Source organism: Lynx canadensis, chromosome B4 (genome assembly GCF_007474595.2).
Source record: "Lynx canadensis isolate LIC74 chromosome B4, mLynCan4.pri.v2, whole genome shotgun sequence".
Classification (NCBI taxonomy): Eukaryota; Metazoa; Chordata; class Mammalia; order Carnivora; family Felidae; genus Lynx; species Lynx canadensis.
The window spans coordinates 58,213,141-58,234,861 of record NC_044309.1 but is presented as its reverse complement, the minus strand read 5'-3'; the positions used below and the strand labels follow the sequence as shown (position 1 = coordinate 58,234,861).

Here is a 21,721-nt window from a genome sequence, read left to right as displayed (position 1 = left end):
TATCATAGGATCCAGCCATTCTACTTCTGGGTATATACCCCCAAATGAAAGCAATCTGAAGAGATAGATAGATGGCACTCCTATGTTTATTGCAGCATTATTTACAATAGCCAAGATAATAGAAGCAACTTAAATGTCCATCAATAGATGAATATCTATCTATCTATCTATCGAAATCTTACTCAGCTGTAAAAAAGAATGAAACCATTTGCAACAACATGAATGGACCTAGAGGGTATACTTCTAAATGAAATAAGTCAGACAGAGAAATACAAATATCATATGACTTCACTTATTTGTGCAATCTAAAAAACAAAACAAACAAACAAACCAGAAACAGACTCATAGATAGTGAAAACAGACTGTTGGTTACTGGAGTTGTGAGAGCTTGAGGCCAGGTAAAATAGGTGAAGGGGATTAAGAGATACAAACTTTGAGTTATAAAATAAACCATGCTGATGTAATGCACAGCATAAAAAAAATAGTCAATAATATTGTAATAACTTTGTAAGGTGACAGATGGTAACTAGACTTATCATGGGGATAATTTTGTAATGTGTAAAAATATTGAATCACTATGATGTACACCTGAAACTAATAGGATATTGTATGTCAATTATACTTCAATAAATATACTGTAATACATATTTGACAGTTGCTAAGAGAGTGGATCTTAAAATTTTTTCTCACAAGAAACAATGTAACTCTGTATGGTGGTGGATGTTAACTAGACTCATTGTGGCAATCGTTTTCCAATGTATACAAATATCAAATCAATATGTTGTAAACTTGAAACTAATATAATGTTTTTCAATTATATATCAATAAAAAAAATAAGTAACCACTCAATTTATCTCAGTTTACTAACCAAGAGGATATTGGTCATCTTGGTCTAAGGCAGAAGTAGATGGTAGTGGATCGAGGAGTGAATAAGAGGTGAAGAATTATTGACATAGTCTTTCCAAAAGCTTGATTGTAATAGCAGTATGAAGTGGAAGATGGAGGAAGATTGTTTTTTAAGGTGGTGGCAGTTTGAGGATACATATACATTTGGGGAAAAGGGGCACTGTGGAAGGAGAGGTTAGTATTAAAGGACAAAAGAAAAATAATGAATGGACTGAGATGCTGAAGCAGTGGGAGGAGGTGGTGAGCAGAGGGTTTCACTGTAGATGGGAGAAAGGCCCCTCTTCCACTGAAACAAGATGGGCTGGAACAGAGAAGAGGTAAAGTGGGTATGGGTGAACCTGCTTCTAAGAGGAAAGCAGGAAAACACACTTCTCTCTAATGGCCCTGTTTTCATAGTGAGACTATTTGCTGAGAGTAAGGATGGAGATGTGAGGCAGGGTTTTGTACATTGTTGGAGGAATAATGGACCATGCTGGTTTAGCTCATGAAGAACACAACTTGCTAAAACACACACACACACACACACACACACACACACACACACACACCTTACTGCCAGTTACTAAGGGAGTCATTAAGGGCCCGCCTGTGGTTGAAGACCAATTTATTCTGTGGCAGTAATTTATACGTGTGTGTGTGTGTGTGTGTGTGTGTGTGTGTGTGTGTTTTCTAGCAGTACTCAACCACCAGGCTATATAGACTTTAAACAATTTGAATGTTTGCATCAAACCTCTTTGAGAATGCATTAGTTGAGTGAGACAGAAGAGCTAATGCTAACATTTATTGGGTACTCTTGGACACGGCAATCTCTCTCGAAACATGTCTGTAAAATGTCCTTGTCTGTAAAATGGGACTAAATAGTACTTGTCTCACTGGTACTTGTTGGAAGAATTACATGAAATATTAGTGTTCCTCAGATTGTTTACCATGACCTCCAGTAAGAAATGGGTAGCCTTATTGTGAGGATTAAATGAATATCTGAAAGTTCACAATGCCTTTCCCAAAATATCTGCGGACTTAATGTGTTTCAAAATTCTGAATTTGGGGGATTTGAGGAAAGTAATATGATGACCAGAACACATATTACATAACACCCCATCAGGGCTTAGAAAAGTATCCAAAATCAAACATTAATCTTTCTACAGCCAAACATAATTAATATTCACACAAACCACAAATGAAGACTCTTAATAGCCTCCCAAGAGTTTCAGGTCAGATTATGCCACCGAAAGAATTCAGGTCAGATTTTTCCTCAAGTGTATATTTTTGTCAAGTTTTTATTTAAATTCCAACTAATGGACATACAGTGCAGTATTAGTTTCAGGTATAGAATTTAGTGATTCATCACTTCCATAAAATGCCCAGTGCTCATCACAATATCAAACACATTTTTTTTAAGCTTTGGGTTTTTTTTAGAATTTTTTGGATTTTGGAATTGTGGATATGAAATTGCAGTTATAGATACAATCTTTACAAAGTACCCAGCACATAATAATTATTGGTTATTATTACTGGCATTTCACTTTTAAAATGATGGCTATAACCCACAAATGGGATTTCATGTGACCCACACTCTAAGAAATGCTAACATACAAATGTTTAGCCTGGTCCCTGGTACACACTAGGCTTTCAACATGTTGCAGGGAAAAATTACCATTTTATATTTGTATAATATTTTAAGTTTCAATCATTCTTTTTAAGCATGTAGTTGCTATTCATCTTCACAGTAACTTTATCCGAAATAATCTGAATGGTTTAACTTTCCTCTTCATTTAGATGGTAGTTTCATGTCTCAGTGCTTTTATGATGAACAGAAGGAATGTAAATAACGATAAACACATCTTCCTATGGCATTTATACCTTGACACCTAAAGTGCTTTCTAACTTTTCTTTAATTACTTTATGTGAAAGAATTTTGTTGCATAGATAAACAAGCAGAACCAAGAGATCAAGCCATTTGTCTTAGGTTATAAAATACACTATTTCTACATAGACTGTGTCCAATAGACTATACAGCTATTTGAAAGTTGTACTTTCAAAGCATATTATTCAGTCCTTAAAATGAGCTAAAGACACGTTTCTCTAAAGTCGCCTTATAATCTTTGTGTTTTATTTTTTCAGTGCTCTTGGAGACATTAAAATAGCTGAAGTAAATGTCAAGGGTTTATTCGTGAAGCTCATTAACTCTTCCCTTGACAAAGAACTGGAGATTGGAGGATATATTCTCCAGCAAAATGTGAATGGACAAACAGTCTCTTTGTACCGCTTCCTTCCAAATATCATAATGCAGGCCAATCACACAGTAACAGTGAGTGCCAGATATAAATGCTGTGATGCTCTGAACTAGAATTGTACAGGAAAAACTCATCTACCCAGCCAGACTGGCTCAGCATCAGTTGTTTCTTCATCATTTTATCTCTACGTAAAATGTGGTTTCTCGTTGTTGTTGGTTATTTGTGCCACTTTGTCCATCCCTGGATGTAAATCAACACCCGTAATTCAATTTCCATTGCTTTCCTCAATTTGGTGTACAATACCTTTTGTTTTTATGATTTCACTATTAAAATGAAATACTTAGGTTCCCAAAACTAAGCAAACATAATCCTTAAAAGCAAAGAGATTGTTTGCTTAGAGAACAGGTAATTAGTTGATGCTGGAATGTTTCCTTTCTTTTTTGTGCTTTCCTTTAAGTCATGTACAGTAGCTTGGTTTACACAGCTGATATTATATATTATGCAGTCATATTTTAAAACCTCATTGTTCAAAATGACACATTTCAATGACCCCCTGACATATACAAAACTATGTGAAGCTGCAATGGCATTTGTCATTAACAAACCATTTTTCTTATAGGTATGGGCAGCTGCATCTGAAGCAAAGCATCAGCCACCATCAGATTTTCTTTGGAGAGAACAAAAAATGTTTAAAACAAGCCCAGATTGTACAACAATTCTGTGCAAACCTAATGGTGAAGTCAGTGTCTGATTGTCAACAATAGCTTTTAAAAGAATGCATAGCTCTCCTTAGGTTCCCCTTCTCCTCTTAGCTGACTCAATTATTTTCCATCCTTAAGAGCTCGGATAGAACCATCACCAACTGCAATAACATGTCAGGCAAATCAACAGCATCCTCTTCCCAGGGCCAAAATGCCAAAGAGCTACTTACAAGTTGGCAAAAATAATTTTCATAGCCCATATTTATAAGAAGTTACTTCAAATTTTAGAATCAGGGATGGATTTTATTTATGATATTTAGGCCAAAGAGTGGAATAAGAAAGGAAAGTACTACATAGAGACCTTTTATATTCACTTATTCATTTCTCAGTTATTTGTTGAGATTATTGTCCATTCCAATGGCTGTAATAAGTGCTGAGAATATAACATAGAGTAGGATATGATATCTGCTCTTAAGATATTAATATTCTAATGAAAGAATCTATAGTCTAATTTGTAACAACTATAATTTAAATCAACTTCACCATAAATTAAGTGTATTAGTAATAATTTTAGGTAACTTATTCCCAGTATTTGACAATTTTATATTTTCACTCTACCTTTTCCTTAGCATAATAGTAGCGTTAGTATATGCCCAAAAACACACTAATAAAGTTGAAAGCTATCTTTGTTTACAACAAAAAAGTTAATCTTTTTGCAAAAACATTATTTTAATTTTTCTTAAAAAATCTTTTTTTTCTTACCCCCAGTCTAACTTACTATGTCATATAACTACTAATCCAGATAATATGTTAATTGGAATCTATCCCTTTGATTGTCTTTCTTGCTACATTATACCTCATTCTTAGATTGTACTCTCTCTTTTGAGTAGACTTGCTAATTTATTAAGAGCCATTTAATGTCTTTCTGTAATAACAGCAGTTGTTAGATAGGGAGACCACTCATTAGCTGTAATTTTGAAGCATTTACTCACTTACCTTTAGATCTTTCAGCGGGCTAAAACTGAATTTTGTAATACTTCTAATGATTCTCATTGATGGGAAAAATAGGTGATATAATCTAAGTTATTTACTCAGCCTTGTAAAAAATCATTGGCAGATTATGATTAAGGCATTTCTGTTTCAGATTTTTCATCACATTTATCCACCCATTTATTTGTTCTGCAAACACATTTGGGGTTTCTACTTTGTGTGCACACTGTTCCCAGACACTGAGTGTTGAACGAGAGACCAGATCTCTGAGCTCCTGGAATGCCTATTTGAGTAAATTGTCCTTCCCTGAAATGAAATTAGTCTTTGTACTTACACTGCTCCTTTTACTCTGATTTGAACTACACAACTACTTACAACTGCTTTTTGCACAGTTCTTTATAGTTAATGAAATTTAGTAGCTTAACTGAACCTCACAACACCCTCATATAACAATTCCCTACCACCATCCTCCCCATTTCACATATGAGGACACAGTCCAAGATAATAAGCAACTAATCTGTCTGAGGTTATGCAGTTTGTAAGTTTTAGAATTGGAAACTAAGGCCAGGATGTCTTATTACATCCTCACTGTGTGTTTTATTAATTCACCCATAGTAAGTGAGTGGCATCAAATTGTTTGACTTTGAAATTTTACTGCAATAAGCCTATGACATTTAAAAAAATCTATCCAACTCCATCGGTAGTTGACATTAATGAATCATTTTTGTTAGGCTGTCGCCTGGTACACTCCTATTCACTGGAAACAAGTGTGGGAGAAATTAGAGACTGACATTGAATTTGACAGATGCTCAATAGTAAGTCCAACGTCTCGAAGACACATATTTCATTGGCCAACAGCTATATCTACAACTAAAGAAAAACAAGACAAGTCTAATAAGGATACCTCAAAAAATCAGATGGAACAAGTTAGAGTTTTTCTTAAAAGGTAAAAGTTGTTTGGATTTTTAAAAAAATTTTTTTAACTGAACAAGTAGGAATGACTGAGTGACAAGTAGAGACATGATGAATAGGTAAATCAATAATGACAAAAAAAATCCTATTTCAAATAGAATGATAAAAACCATAATACTATTTGTGTTTTGTGAAAAACACAGAGAAAGCAGGGTTATAGTCATGGGACAGTAAAGGCTGGTGACTTCCGCTAGGCAATATCGAGACCCCTCCGGCCATTTCACTTCTTAGTGGCAATGCTGTTAGAGGCAAGGCTGTGGAGAGGTGAAGAGATGAAGTTATCACCATGTCTTTAGCAGTGCTTCGGTGGAGGGAATAGTGAATCATCTAGGAATTTCATCTTGGATCAAAAGTTGCCTTGTGGCTTAACGTGAGAATTTGTTACACATGTGTGGGCAAATACTTCTGATGTGATAAAAGCACTGCCCACATGGTCTTAAAAAACGTGGTCTTGAAACATGCTTTCACTTTAATTGAGGTTCATTGATAATGAACTATGATGATCCCTTTTTGGTTCACTTTGGACTTAATTTTTTTTTTACAGAGAAAAAGAAAACCCACCAATCCTTTTTCCTAATAGCAGTCCTTGGTGCCACAGTCCCAATGTCCCTGCACATCCCTACTGTCCTCTGATTGAACCTCACAATACTAGCATGGCTGGAAGCAGCTTAGATAGACAGCCTAGGCCTCAGTCATCTGGGTCTGATCCAGCCCAGGTAAGGCAAAGTACTTATTCCACTGGAGAGTTAAGAGATGTGGGTGGGAGGAGGAAGAGAGAGGAGGAAGGAGGAGAGAGAAGGAGGGAAGGAGACCTGGTGAAAGGGGTTAAGTGATAAAATTCACTAAGTACTAAAAACTATTTGGGGCATTTGGGTGGCTCACTCAGCTGAGCATCTGACTCTAGGTTTTAGATCAGGTCATGATCTCATGGCTTGTGGGTTTGAGACCTACATAGGGCTCCACAGTGACAGCATGGAGCCTGGTTGGGATTCTCTCTCGCTCACTCTCTCTCTCTGCCCATTCCCCACTCACTCTCTCTGTTTCTCTCTCAAAATAAACAAACTTAAACATAAATAAATAAATAAATAAATAAATAAATAAATACTATTCATTTCTTCAAGTGTAGATGGCTCCTAAAGCAAGTATCATAAATCATTCACTTACATTTGCTTTAGCACAGTGTCTTCTACTGTTCTCAATATCTATTGAATAATGATTTGCTATAATGATTTGCAAACTTTTAATTAGTAGAGGGATGCTTTTTTAAATGAAATATTGGGCAGACTCAATATATAAAATGTTACAAGGAAACCTGTCCAAATTGAAGAAAAGGTAGCAATTCCCACTGCCCACTATACCCTTCTTCCCTCCCATCTTCCCTGGCTTCTTCTCTCCTTCCCTGTGATCTTTGAGGTACCTTTCTGGAATCATAGAATTCTATACCATAGTATGAAAACCACTGTGTGAGTATACTAACACATAATTGGAAGTAGTACCCCCAAAATGGTACTTTAGAAGTGGAATGATAAAAATTATGTAAATTCCTGAATATATTAAATTTCATAAAATTAATACCCTACATCTTTGTGCTTGACTTTCTTCATCCATCAAGTAAGAGATTTGGAAATTTAAAGAGCTCTTTAGCAATAATTTATACATATAATTTTTATGTATAATACACACAGACACACACTTTTAGTGCATTACAACTTAGATTTGAGATTCATAAGAAGAACACGAATTATGTTTTTCTCCAAATAATGATAGTAGACACTATTTTACCCATTCTAGACAACTTGTTTCTCAAAGAAATTTGGCTTCAAATTTTCTTTCTTTAATCTTTTTATTCAACTATAATTAACATAAATTTTATTGTATTTCAAATGTACAATATTATTATTTAAATCTCTGTGCATCACTCAGTGCCCATCACGATTACTGTACTCATAATCCCCTTCACATATTTCATCCATCCCCCCACCCACCTCCTCTCTGGCGACCACCAGTTTGTTCTGTATATTCAAGAGTATGTTCATGAACAGACGTTACTCCAAAGAAGACATACATACAGATGGCCAACGTGAAAAGATACTCCATATCATCCATCATCAGGGTTATGCAAATCAAAACCACAATGAGATATCACCTCACACTTGGCAGAAGGACTAAACTTAAAAACTCAAGAAACAAGTGTTTTGAAGATGTGGAGAAAAAGGAACAAAACAAATGGACAAGGAGAAAAAACAGGCAAACCAAAACATAGACTCTTAACTATAGAAAACAAACAGATGGTTACCAAAGGAAAGGTGGGCAGGGAGATGGGTGAAATAGGTGAAGGGGATTAAGAATACTCTTACCTTGATGAGCACTGAGTAATATATTGAACTGAAATTAATTAACACTGTATGTTAACTACACTGGCATTCTAATAATTTTTTAAAAAAGAATATTTTAAAAGATCTATAAGAATTTAGATCTAAAAGATCTAAAAAGATCTAAATCTTCTTTTAAAAGAATCTTTCTGTCTCTTTTATTCCTTGTTCACATGTTTTGTTTCTTAAATTCCACATCTGAGTGAAATAATATGGTATTTGTCTTTCACTGACTGAGTTATTTCACTTAGCATTATACCCTATAGATCCATCCATGTTGTTTCTCCAAATGGTCAGATTTTATTCATTTTTAAGGCTGAGTCATGTTCCATTGTATATATATACCATTTCTTCTTTATTCATTCACCTATACATGGACCCTTGGGTTGCTTCTAAATCTTGGCTATTGTAAATAATGCTACAATAGACATAAGGGCGCATATCTTTTTGAATTAGTGTTTTTGTTCTCTTTGGGTAAATATCCAGTAGTATTTTCACTATGGTGATCATATGGTAATTCTATTTTCAATTTTTTGAGGAAATTCTATACTATTTTTCACAGTGGCTGCACCAATTTGCATTCCTTCCAACAGTGCACAAGGGTTCCTTTTTCTCCACATCCTCACCAATGCTTGTTATTTCTTGTCTTTTTTTATTTTAGCCATTCTGACAAGTGTGAGGTGATATTTCATTGTGGTTTTCATTTGCATTTCCCTGATAATTAGTGATGTTGAGTATCTTTTCATGTATCTGTTGGCTATCTGTATATCTTCTTTGGAGAAATGTATATTCATGTCCTCTCTCCATTTTTCAGTTGGGTTATTTGTTTCTTTGGTATTCAATTGTATAAGTTATTTTTTTCAAGTTTTTATTTAAATTCCAGATAGTTCACATTCAGTGTAAGATTAGTTTTGGGTGTAGAATTTAGTGATTCATCACTTACTTACAAAACCCAGTGCTCATTCCAAGTGCCCTCCTTAATAACCATCACCCATTTAACCCATTCCCCCACCCATTTCCCCTCATTTGTTCTCTAAAGTTGAGTCTGTTTTCCAGTTTGCATCTCTTTATTTTCCCCTATGTTCATCTGTTTTGTTTCTTAAATTCCACATAAGAATGAAATCATATGGTATTTGTCTTTCTCGGTCTTTCACTTAGCATAATACACTGTAGCTCCATCCACCACGTTTCAAAAGGCAAGATTTTATTATTTTTATGGCTAATATTCCTGTGTGTGTGTGTGTGTGTGTGTGTGTGTGTGGCACATCTTCTTTATCCATTCATCAGTTGATGGACACTGGGGCTCTTTCCATAATTTAGCTATTGTTTATAAAGCTGCTGTAAACATTGGGGTGCATGTGTCCCTTCGAATCAATATTTTTGTCTCCTTTGGGTAAATACTTAATAGTACACTTGCTGGATCATAGGGTAGTTCTATTTTTAACTTTGTGAGGAACCTCCATACTGTTCTTCAGAGTGACTGCACCAGTTTGCATTCCTACCAACAGTGAAAGAGGATTCCCCTTTCTCCACATCCTCACCACAGCTTTGTTTCCTGTGTTGTTAATTTTAGCCATTCTGACAGGTGTGAGGTGAAGTCTTATTGGAGTTTTGATTTGTATTTCCCTGATGATGAGTAATGTTAAGCATCTTTTCATGTGTCTGCTAGCCACCTGTGTGTCTTTTTTGGAAAAATGTCTATTCATGTCTATTCTGCCAATTTTTAACTGGATTATTTGGTTTTGGGATGTTGAGTTTTATAAGTTCTTTATATATTTTGGATACTAACCCTTTATCAGATAAGTAAGATGTTAAAGTCCCCTAATATTATTATATTACTATTAATTACTTTCTTTATGCGTATGTTATTAGCTGCTTTATGTGTTTGGCTGCTCTCATGCTGGGTGCATAAATATTTATGATTATTATGTCTTCTTGTTAAATTGTTCCCTTTATGATTATATAGTGTCTTTCTTTGTCTTCTGTTGTAGTGTTTGTTTTAAAGGCTATTTTGTCTGATATGTATTGCTACCCCAGCTTTCTTTTCACCTCCATTTGCATGATAAATGCTTTTCAATCCCTTCACTTAAAAAACATTTTTTAACGTTTATTTATTTTTGAGAGACAGAGATAGAGCACAAGCAGGGGAGGGGCAGAGAGAGAGGGAGACACAGAATCAAAGGCAGGCTCCCAGCTCTGAACCACCAGCACAAAGACTGATGTGGGGCTCAAACCCACGAACTGTGAGATCATGACCTGAGCCAAAGTTGGATGCTTAACCAACTGAGCCACGCACGTGCCCCTCAATCTCTTCACTTTTAATCTGCATGTGTCTTTAGGTCTGAAATGAATCTCTTATAGGCAGCATATAGATGGGTATTGCTTTTTTATCCATTCCATCACCCTATGTCTTTTGACTGGAACATTTAGTCCATTTACATTCAAAATAATTAGTGATAGGTATGTGTATTTATTGCCATTATGTTACTTGTTTTAAGGTTGTTTTGTAGTTCTCTGTTACTTTCTTCTCTTGCTCTCTTCTTTCACAGTTTGCTGGCTTTTTTTCAAGTTTATGTATTTATTTTGAGAGAGAGAGAGAGCACACATGAGTTGTGGAGGGGCAGAGAGAGAAGGAGAGAGAGAATCCTAAACTTTCAGCACAGAGCCTGATGTGGGGCTTGAACCCATGAACCATGAGACCATGATCTGAGCTGAAAACAAGAATCGGATACTTAACTGACTGAGCCACCCAGGTGCCCCTGCTGGCTTTTTTAGTGATACGCTTGGATCCCTTTCTCCTTATTTTTTGCATATCTATGAATGATTTTTGATTTGTTATCACTATTAGGCTTATATATACCATCTTATGCATATATAGCAGTCTATATTAAGGTGACAGTCACTAAAGTCTCAACCCATTCTTTACTCCTCCTTCTCCCACATTTTAGGCATATGGTATTATATTTTACATCCTTTTATTTTGTTAATATCTTACCTGATTTTTATAGATACACTTAAATTTACTGCTTTTGTGCTTTCTACTTTTCTTACTCCTACTTATGGTCTTTCCTTTCCACTCAAACGTTCCCTTTAACATTTCTCGTTGGCCTGGTTTAGTGGTCATGTATTCCTTTAACTGTTGTTTGTATGGGAAACTCTTTAAGTATTTTTCTGTTATGTTAAGATGATAGCCTTCCTGGATAGAATATTCTTGGCTGTGGGTTTTTTTCATTCAGCACTTTGAACCTATCATGCCACTCCTTTCTAGCCTGCAAGGTCTCTGCTGAAAAGTCCACTGTTAGCCTTAAGGGCTTGTATGTAACTGTTTTCTTTTCTTTTTGGGCTTTTAACATTCTCTCTGTCTCACTACTTTTTGTCATTTTAATTACTATATGTCTTGGTGTGGACCTTCTTGGTTTGATTTTATTGGGGGCTCTCTGTTCCTCCTGGATCTGGATTTGTTTTCTTCCCCAAATTCAAGAAGTTTTCAGCTATTATTTTTCAAATTTTCTTCATTCATTCTCTTTTTTTTGGATCCCTATAATGCAAATATTACTTTTGATGGTGTCACTGAGTTCCCTATGTCTATTTTCATTTTTTATTATTAGTTTTCTCTCCTGTTCAGCTTGATTGCTTTCCATTACTCTGTTTCCTAGGTCACTGATTCATTCTTCAGCTTCCTCTAGTCTATTGCTTATTCCATCTAGTGTAATTTTAACTTTGGTTATTGAGTTTTTCATCTCTGATTGGTTCTTTTTTGTTTTCTCTTTCTTTGTTGAGGGTCTTACTGATGTTTTCTACTCTTTTCTTCAGTCCAGTGAGTATCTTTGTGACCATTACTTTGATTATCTAGCAGGCATATTACTTATCTCTGTTTTATTTAGCTCCCATGCTCTGATTTTGTCCTGTTCTTTCATTTGGGACCTATTCCTCTGTCCCCTCAGTTTGTCTAACTCTCTGTGTATGTTTCTATATGTTAAGAAGATCAGGTACGCCTCCTGCTCTTGAAAGTAGTGGCCTTATGAAGAAGATGTCCTTTGAAGACCTGCAGTGCAGTGTTCCCTGTTACCAGAACCTGGCACTTCAGGAGTGCCTGCTAGGTTGTGGGTGCCCTACTATTGTGGCTGACTCACATTTGCCTTCATTCCAGTTATTTGCAATGACTCTCTGCTGTTTGTGGTCAGTGTTTGGTCTCTGTATTGTTAGTGGGCCAGTCTGGGGCCACCCTTGGGCTTGAGTTGAGTCAGACCAGTTGTATGCCAGCACTTCAGTAGCACTGAACTGCAAAGCTTTCTTTTGTGTTGCCCACTGAGAAGCTTTTGCTGGTAGTCGGAACCTGTAGTCAGTCCTGATATTTGCCCCCAGACTACCAGACTACTGTGGGCTTCAGTTGGACTGGTTTCTATCATTATCTTCCCCTGTCCCAGGAGTTACTTTGCAGTGGTCCTGGCCCCTGCTGGGGCTCTTTGTACACTGCAGGCTTGTGGCACCAGTTTGGATGGGCTCCAGCCAAGGGTATATTAGAGGAGATAGTCTACAGGAAAATGTGGGAGTAGACTGTGGTGCCTGCAAAGACCATCCTGGTCTGCTGTGGGAGGGGCCTTACAGCCACCTGGGAAAACTGCCAAGGTTCACCAGGTTGAAGGGGCAGATCTGCAGAAGCTCACAGGGACCTGGCATGCAGTATTAGTAGGGTTACCTCTGCTGTGGTAGGGGACCATTAGCCACTTTGGAGAACTCCTCCAGAGGCTGGGTGCAGGAGAAGGTCCATAGAAGAGCCCAGGAGTGAGGTATACTTTTAGTAAGCTAGGTGGAGTGTGTTGGCACTGCACTGGTTCCCACAGGTGTCTGTATATCTAGGCTGGGGGACAGGTGAGGGAAATGGCACCCACCAGGTCTTTTGTTCTTGGAGTAGTCGCCCAAAGATCCCTGCGTCTCTAGCACATACTCTGAGATTAGTAAATAAAATCTTCTTCTATATTTCAGGCATTTTTCAAACTGCTGCTTCTATACTATGTCTTAGCAGGGCTGTTTGCTGTGCTGTCCCTAAAAGAGCAGAGACTCCATCCTCCCAGCTCTCCCAGAGCTGAGTCACTGATTTTTAAAATTCCACTGATTGTTAGGCACCTGTGGTTTTCAAAGCCAAACGTTTGGCTCCCCATGTGGGTTCCCTGTGCCTGAGGTGCCTGGTATGGGGTCTGGTCCTCTCCCTGTCTCTATGCTGGTGGTATCCCTCCCTCCCTGGGACAATCCCATGGTTCCATTTGGCTCCCAACCATGTCTACATCCTTCCTACCCTCTTTGATATGGCCTCTTCTTTACATTGAGCTGTGGAGAGTCTGTTCTGCCAGTCTTCAGGTGGTTTTCTTGGTTATTTGCACTGATGTGAGTGTTATCTAGGTGTATCCATGGGACATGGTGAACTTAGGATACTCCTACTCTGCTATCTTCTGCAGTAGTCCTATACTATTTTCTTATGTTATTAAATTGACTAGGTTCTCTGGTATATTATGGAAGAGTTCCAGTAAGCATGACCATCTTTGGCTTGTTTCTATTCTTGATAATAGTGTTTCTAAAGCAATAGCAGGATGTTTGCCAAAAGTTACCACTTATCATTTGGTCTGCTGAGAATTTATTCCCATAGGAATTAGCAGAAACATAGGGGAGTGTTCTGCATGGAAACTGGATGGAAATCACAAGATGCACAGAAGGTCCAGTTAACGTAGTGGATTAACAGATTATAAATGATTAAATAAGATATGAAACTCATTCTCTCCCACTGAATGTTCACAACAAAGTAGAACACACACACACATTTGTATGAGGAAAGTATTCCTGATAACTATGGAGTTATGAGAGAGGGTTCATCAAAGCCCCCTACCAGGAAAAAAAAGCCAAAAATTGTGAAGAGAATCTCCTTAAAAGTCCTTTCACCTGTCCTACAAGGGGTGTGGGGGCATCCATTAGCCCTTCACTTCAAATCTCTTTCCATAATCACTCTCATCTTCTCTTTTAGAAGCACAGTTCCTCCCATACCTTCAGAGATCACCACAACTTCTTTCAAAAGGCTGTCAAGATATCCTACCCTATCATAAGAGAAATCTGATGACAGATACTGAAATAATAAATTTTCATCTCATTATAAGTCCCATTAATATTCCCATTTCACAGCTAAAAAAGTAAGTGATAGAGCTAGAAAATTTCCCCTCTTTGAAATTTTTTAATACTATAAAATATATAAAGTTGCAACACAGTCCTCTTCCTACTTCAACTGAAAATGTTAATATGTTGTCATATCTGCATCAGCTATTTTCTGTTTTAAAATAAATAAGTATTACTTATAAAGCAGAATCCCCCTGTAGTTCCTTCTGTGGTCCTTGTCTCCTCCACCTCTCCCTGAAGCAATATACATGAACTTGGGTGTTGGTGTTGGTGGTGGTGCTTGTATTGTGTTGTTGTTCACCTCAAATCTAACTTGAAATTCTGAAATTTTTCTGCTATGAACTGTGGAAGCTCAGAAAACTTATCTGTTGCTACTAATGTGTCTTCCAAACCTAGAATACATCATTCCTTCTACAAAGAATATGTATTAAAGACATGTTATCAACAAAATTAAACTATTTCTTTACCTTAATAGAAGAATTGAAGGGACACTGAACAAAAGAAAGAGGGAGAGAATATTGACATCTGGGTAAAGCCCATACCATAAACAATTTACTCAAAAATGGCTGATTGCCTATAATAAATCATAGTGCTAAGCACCACAGACACAAAAATAAGGCACTCTCTTTCTGGGAAGAAAAACAAATAGTAAAGCAACAAACATAGTAAGGTAGTGACTTACAAATATTTATGACCATAAACCACAGTAAGAAATATGGTTTACATCATTACTCAGTATACATATACACATGTACATGTGTAACTGACACAAAAGTTTCAAAAGGCAGTACTTAATTTTCTGAGTTGTTTGTATTTCCTACTGTATTCTATTTCATTTTTAAGTACCTGTCATGACCCTCTAAATTTACTTCATTACCAATAAATGAGACAGGATCTCTGTTCAAAAAACATTGTTTTAGAAACGTTTATAAAGTGACATGAAAGCAATTGAAAAGGCAACTCAAAGGAGATAGTATTTGAACTATGATATTGAAAGATGTATAGAAGCTATTCAAGTTTAAAAGAAAGTGGGCAAAGCATTCTGAATAAAAGAAATAGCATATTTTAAAAGCATATGGAGATAAAAATAAATTCTATGTGTCTAGAGAACAGTGAGAAATTGCATCCAACTGAAATATATGTTGAGATGTTAGTCTGGAAAGTTTGGTGGGGACTATAAAAGTCTTTGCACACCATTATGTGAAAGAGTTTGGACTGTATCAGATAGCTAGGAGGAGACACTGATGGTTTATAAGCAGGTGGCTCATATAGGTAGACCTATTTTTGAAAGAACTTTGAAAACTATATCAGAAATGATATGGAGTAGGAAAAATCTATACCTTCAGCCCAGCCCTCTATTCTGAACTCAATTCATGAGGCCAATTACCTATAATCTCCTGGATGCCCCATGAGTGTCTCATTCCCAACATTTACAAAATTTACCTCATCATCATCTCTCCCTTAAAGTTTGTCAATCCACTTTTTCCCCTTATCTCAGCAAATGCCATTCAGAACCCCAGGACTTGAGAATCTTTCTCTATTCCTTTTTTTCTCAACTCCCACCTATAATTAACCACAGAATCTTGTTTATTTATCTTAAATAACCTCTTCACTTTTCCTGCTTAAATATTTTCATTTTCTCTCCCAACATCCTCATGATGAAGTTCAAACTCATGAAATTACATAAGTATCTTGTAGCCTGACCCAGCCTATCTCAACATTCATCTTGCACTCTGTGTCTCAGCCAGCTTGAAGTTCCTTCAGTTCCTCCCGCATACCATAACTACCCCTAGGCCTTCACAAGTTCTGTCACTCCTCTCTTCACCTGGATAAATATTCTCCATTCTCAACATTTCCACTTATATGTAATTACCTCCAAAAAGCCCAATTTCTGGCCTCCACCAAATTAGTTTTATGTTCCTTATATGTATTCGTTTAGCATCCTATACTTCCCCTATCATACAAAGCCCTTATAGCACTCTACTATAAATTCTCTTTATCGCTGGACTATAAACTCTAAAAGGATAGAAATAACTTTTACACTGCTTACCTTGTCCCCTGCACTAAGCTTAGTGCATGACCCATAATAGTTGTTTAATACATGTTTTCTGAAGGACAGCCAAAAATGGAGACACTGAAAGTTTTTAAGCAAGCATCTCATAGATTTAGATATATGTTTTAAAGAAAATTTTAGAAGCAATGCTGAAAATGTTGTGTTGTAGAAAATATTCCAAAAGCTAGAAAGGAAAGAATTGGGGGAAGAAATGAAAGGAAAGAAAAACAAACCAGATTATAAAAAGAGATTAGGAAAACGTAGGTCTAATAAAGTTGTAATTTGAGTTCCACAGGAAAAGAAGTGAAAGATTGGGGCAGAAGTAATATATAAATAAATAATGAAAAAAATTGTCAAAAATTGATGAAAGACACCAAGTCACAGAATCATGAAAAATAAATCCCAAGCAGCACAAATCCAAAGGGAACACCAATGTATATTATAATAAAACTTCAGAAATAACAGAAGTTAGAAGATGATGGAATGATATTGTCAATGTGTTATATACTAAAAGAACTACTAACCTAGAGTTCTATACCTAGCAAAAGTATACTTCAGAAAGTGAAGGTAAAATAAAGGCATTTTCAGGTAAACAAAACTAAGAGAATTCATCGACAGCAAATCCAAGGTCAGGAAATACTTATAGAAGTACTTCAAGAAGAAAGCAAGGATGTACAGAGATGAAGGACAAAATGAAGAAAAATGGAAAGAGTCAAAGATGGATAAACATAAATGAATATGCACTATACAAAACAATACAAATTGTCTTGTAGGGGTTAAAATTTATATAGAATTTAAATACATGACAACTATTTTAGTTTTCTAGGGCTACTGTAACAAAGTACCACAAACTTAGAGGCTTAAAACAACAGAAATATATTCTCTCACAATTCTAGAGACCAGAAGTCTGAAATCACAGTGTTCATAAAGGCTATGCTCTCTGAAGGCTCTGGAGGATTATCTTTCCTTCCCTCTTCTTAGTTGGCAATCCTTGGTGGTCCTTGGCTTGTAGATGGCTTGTAGATGGCTTTTTAATGGCCTTCTCTCCTAAGTATCTGTGTCCATATTTCTCTCTTCTTATGAGGGCACCAGTTATTGGGTTACGGTCCCCCCTAATCTAGTATGACTTCATCTTACTTAACTACATTTGCAAGGACCCTATTTCCAAATAAGGTCACATACACAGGTTCCTAGGGTTAGGACTTCAACATATATTTTGGGGGGACACAATTTAATCTATAACAACAGCAATAATACATAATTTGGGAGGGGAGTAAATGGAATTAAAGTACTCTAAATTACATGTTTTGTCCAGTAAGTTGTAAAAATTATAATTTATAGTAGTCTTTAGTAAATCAAGGATTCAAGTTGTAATCTAGGATAGACACTAAAAGAATTATACAATAATGTCATGTTTATGGTCTGACATATGTCATAGTTTCATTATCATTCAGTCAAAATATATTCTAATTTCTAATGTGATTTCTTTGATATATGGATTATTTGGGGATAATACATCACAAATAAAGTGGGTTTATTTCAGAAATGCAAGGTTGGTTTGAGCTTTGAAAATTAATCAAGTCACCTTACATTTTAGAGATTAAAAAAAAATTTGATGTTTATTTTTGAGAGAGAGACAGATGAGTGGAAAAGGAGCAGAGAGAGAGTGGAAAAGGGGCAGAGAGAGAGGGAGACACAGAATGTGAAGCAGACCTCAGGCTCTGAGCTGTCAGCACAGAGCCCAATGTGGGGCTTGAGCCCACGAACCACAAGATCATGACCTGAGCTGAAGTTGGATGCCCAACTGATAAGCCACCCCGGTGCCCCATAACCTTATCATTTTAACAGAATAAAGAGGAAAATTATATAGCCATCTCAAAGATATAGAAAAAGCATTTGATAAAATTAAATTGCCACCCAGGAAGAAAGAACCTTAGAAAATTAGGACCAGAAAGAATTTTTCTCAATCTGATAAATGTTATATATAAGAATCCTAAAGCAAATTGCCATAACTAATGGGGAAGATATGAAAGTTTTCTCTTTGAGATCCAGATAGACAAGAATTCTCTCTATGGCAGTTTCTGTTCAACATTACACTAGAAGTCTGGATGCAATAAGGCAAAAAAAATATATCTGGATATACAAATATCCCATTACTTTATAATCTAGCAATTCCATTCCCAGGAATTTTATATGCCTAACAAATATATACATAAGTATACAAAAAAAATACAATAACGATCATAGCAACTGCATTTGTTTTTTAAACAAAATTGTAATATTTATTTGTTTTTGAGACAGAGAGAGACAGAGCATGAGTGGGGGAGGGCAGAGAGAGAGAGAGAGAGGGAGACATGGAATCCGAAGCAGGCTCCAGGCTCTGAGCTGTCAGCACAGAGCCTGACGTGGGACTCGAACTCACAAACCATGAGATCATGACCTGAGCCGAAGTCGGATGCTTAACTGACTGAGCCACCCAGGCACCCCATAACAACTGCATTTGTAACAGTCAGAAACTAAGAAGCAATCCAATTATTCATCAGTAATATAATGGATAAATTATGATCTATTAATACAACCCATAAACAATGAAAGTGGATGAACTACTGCCAATGAAATAACATCAGTGAACTTAATAAACATAATATTGAGCAAAAGATGCCAGACAAAAAGGAATACATGTTGTATGATTCCATTTATATAAAATTCAAAAACATACAAAATTAAACCATGGTGTTAAAGATCAGAATAATTATCTCTGGGAGGAGAGGAGTAGTACTTGGAGGCTACACAAACTGCTTCTAGAATACAAACAATGCTCCACTTCTTGATCTGAATAGTGTTTACATGTATCACTGTTTTCTCACTGTTTTCACCATGCTGTGCAGTTATGACTTGTGAACTTTTCTGCATGTTAATTATACTTAAATAAAAGTATGTTATACTTAGATAAAATACTTTTTTTAGAAACTTGATGACAACAATAAAGGAAAATTAGAAAGGAGAAGTAAACAGAGTTAGTTACAGTAATGAGCACTGACATCTTATATCTTGACAAGGAAAGAGAAAGGAAATCTTAAAAAATAGATTGATGAACTCAAAATGAGTGTTAAGAAAGCTTATTTAAGGTAGGAGAAAAATAGTCTTATCTGAAATAAGTCTAGGCCTATCATTATATTGCAGCATGTAGGGATTTGATTTTAATATAGTTCATCATAGCTTAGTCATGTCCAGGAATATCTCTGGCAGAGATGGCTAATTACTGCCCCTAAACCATCATTCCTTCAGATACACAATGCACAAGTCCAGGGAAACCTCAACACATGGCCACCAAGAATAAAGCCTATTTGTCTCAGCCTCTGCTGCAGTTAGATAGGACCATGTGTCTATATTCTGTATAATGGAATGTGAACAGAAATCATGTATGCAACATCTGGATTATGCCCTTGGAGTTGTACTTCTCTGTGTCTCCTGTGTACTGTGATAACAAGGGCTGCAGCTGCCATCTTTCAGGTCAGAGATGAAGCTGTGAGTTTGATGTTAGGATGGAAAAGCCACCCTAAATGCCCTGGATCAGCACATCTCCAGGCTAAATGAGAGAGAAATAATTTTGTTTAAGCCCTTGTTAAGTTGTGTCTAAACCAGATGGCCTACACCACATCACTACCATTTAATTTCACTTAAAAAGCTACTTGTTAAAAAGAAAACAAAAGTCACATCTAAAAAGATATTAAGACAATTAAGTACATTTAAATGTAGAATTAATATTAGATATTGACAAGTCATTGTTCTTGCCTTGTGTCATTAATTGTGTTCTTTTTGTTGTGGTTATATTGGTTGTTCTTAGATTCATACAAAGATCTTAATTTTTCAATGGTTCTGTGATATAAGCATAGAGAGATCATGCAAAGTGGCAAAATATTAACTAGTGAAGCTGGGTGACAGATATTCATATTTGGTTGTATTATGCTTTCATGTTTTCTTTGTTTCAAATTTTTCACAATAAAAATTTGAAAAAAATAAACATTTCTGATATAATGTGGTATGCCCTTGGAGCTATTAGCACACAGAGGCAAGGCATGAGGACACCATGAAAGAGGTGCACTTAGGAAGGTTAACCTTTGACAAAGCAGATGTGTTTGCATTGTGTTGCCACCGTTTCTCCTAGGCCTAGAGAGAATTTGCATTCTTTTTGCTGAGATTACCTCACAGAATGTGGACAACACTGTCAGTCTTCTTCTGTAGCTCAGTTAAGTGGCAGGAATTAGTATGAAGATAGTATCCTATAGACATTGTTTTAAGCAGGCAGTGTGGTGTGTGCGATTTAATGTACCTTATTTGCATGCTGTCTGATACCCTTTGCCTATCATCTGTGATCCATATTGCACCCTGTAGTGGGATTCATTTTAATTGTAGACTCTACAGCTACAACTGTCTTCCAATGTTATTATAGTAATAATAATAATAACAACAATGTTCCTTTGTTTCTGAAGACGGCAGAACCACACTATAAAAGCCAATCTGTTAGAAAATAAAGGAAACTAGAACATAGATAACATGCAAGAATTAAACATTTAAAATCTCACCACCGTAAGCTCTATATATCATAAGATCACATTTATGGAGTTTTACTTTAGTTGGACTGTAGGCAAGTTCTCGTTACAGTTCAATAGGTCTGGCTTGTCTGTGCTGGGATCAAAGTATTTCTTCCCTATAAGAACATATTTCTAATCCATAATAATAACAAAGGAAAAAATACAAGTTAGAAATAAATTATCTTTAAGTATCCTCTATATAAGTTCTTTGTTCTCTATATTGATGTTTATACTTGTGTCACATTATTTACATTTATCGATTAAGAATTTGGAATGTTGAGTGTTACATCTCTGGTTTTTACTTAACGTTATATCTATCTATCTATGTATCTATCTATACACACACATACATAGTACTAATCAATAATATAATTAGAAATTATATGAACTGATATGTAGGGGAAAAAATCTGACTATCCTTTAGAATAGCAAAGGCCAATTACTTGGACCTCTTATAGACTGAGTAGAAAATAATTAGTTGAAGGAACACTGAAAACTGTCAAGGGTTTCTGTCCAATTTTTTGTTATCAAAATAACAGCATCAAAAAATCAAGAACTTTTTTATAAAGGAAATTATATCACATCATGTATTCAGAGGTAATGATTTTTCTTTCTGTTGCTTGCTTTCAGAAAATTTATACTATAACATCACCATATTCCTACAGGACATTTTTCTAAATAGTAGACAAATAAAACCATTTATATGTCTCTTCTTAAAGGTGAAATAAAGTTTTTT

The 21,721-nt window shown here is 35.9% G+C and overlaps 1 protein-coding gene across 1 annotated transcript in view; it reads left to right on the top strand.

Moving 5' to 3' along the window:
• Positions 1-14,626, top strand: part of LMNTD1 (lamin tail domain containing 1) — a 287,151-nt gene extending 272,525 nt beyond the window's left edge. Inside the window, exons 6-10 of the mRNA XM_032593935.1 lie at positions 3,028-3,214; positions 3,760-3,879; positions 5,563-5,777; positions 6,348-6,519; positions 14,192-14,626. Coding sequence (XP_032449826.1) covers positions 3,028-3,214; positions 3,760-3,879; positions 5,563-5,777; positions 6,348-6,519; positions 14,192-14,281 — 784 coding nt within the window. The 3' untranslated portion in view covers positions 14,282-14,626. The remainder of the gene's footprint in view (positions 1-3,027; positions 3,215-3,759; positions 3,880-5,562; positions 5,778-6,347; positions 6,520-14,191) is intronic.
• Positions 14,627-21,721: the final 7,095 nt, after the last annotated feature.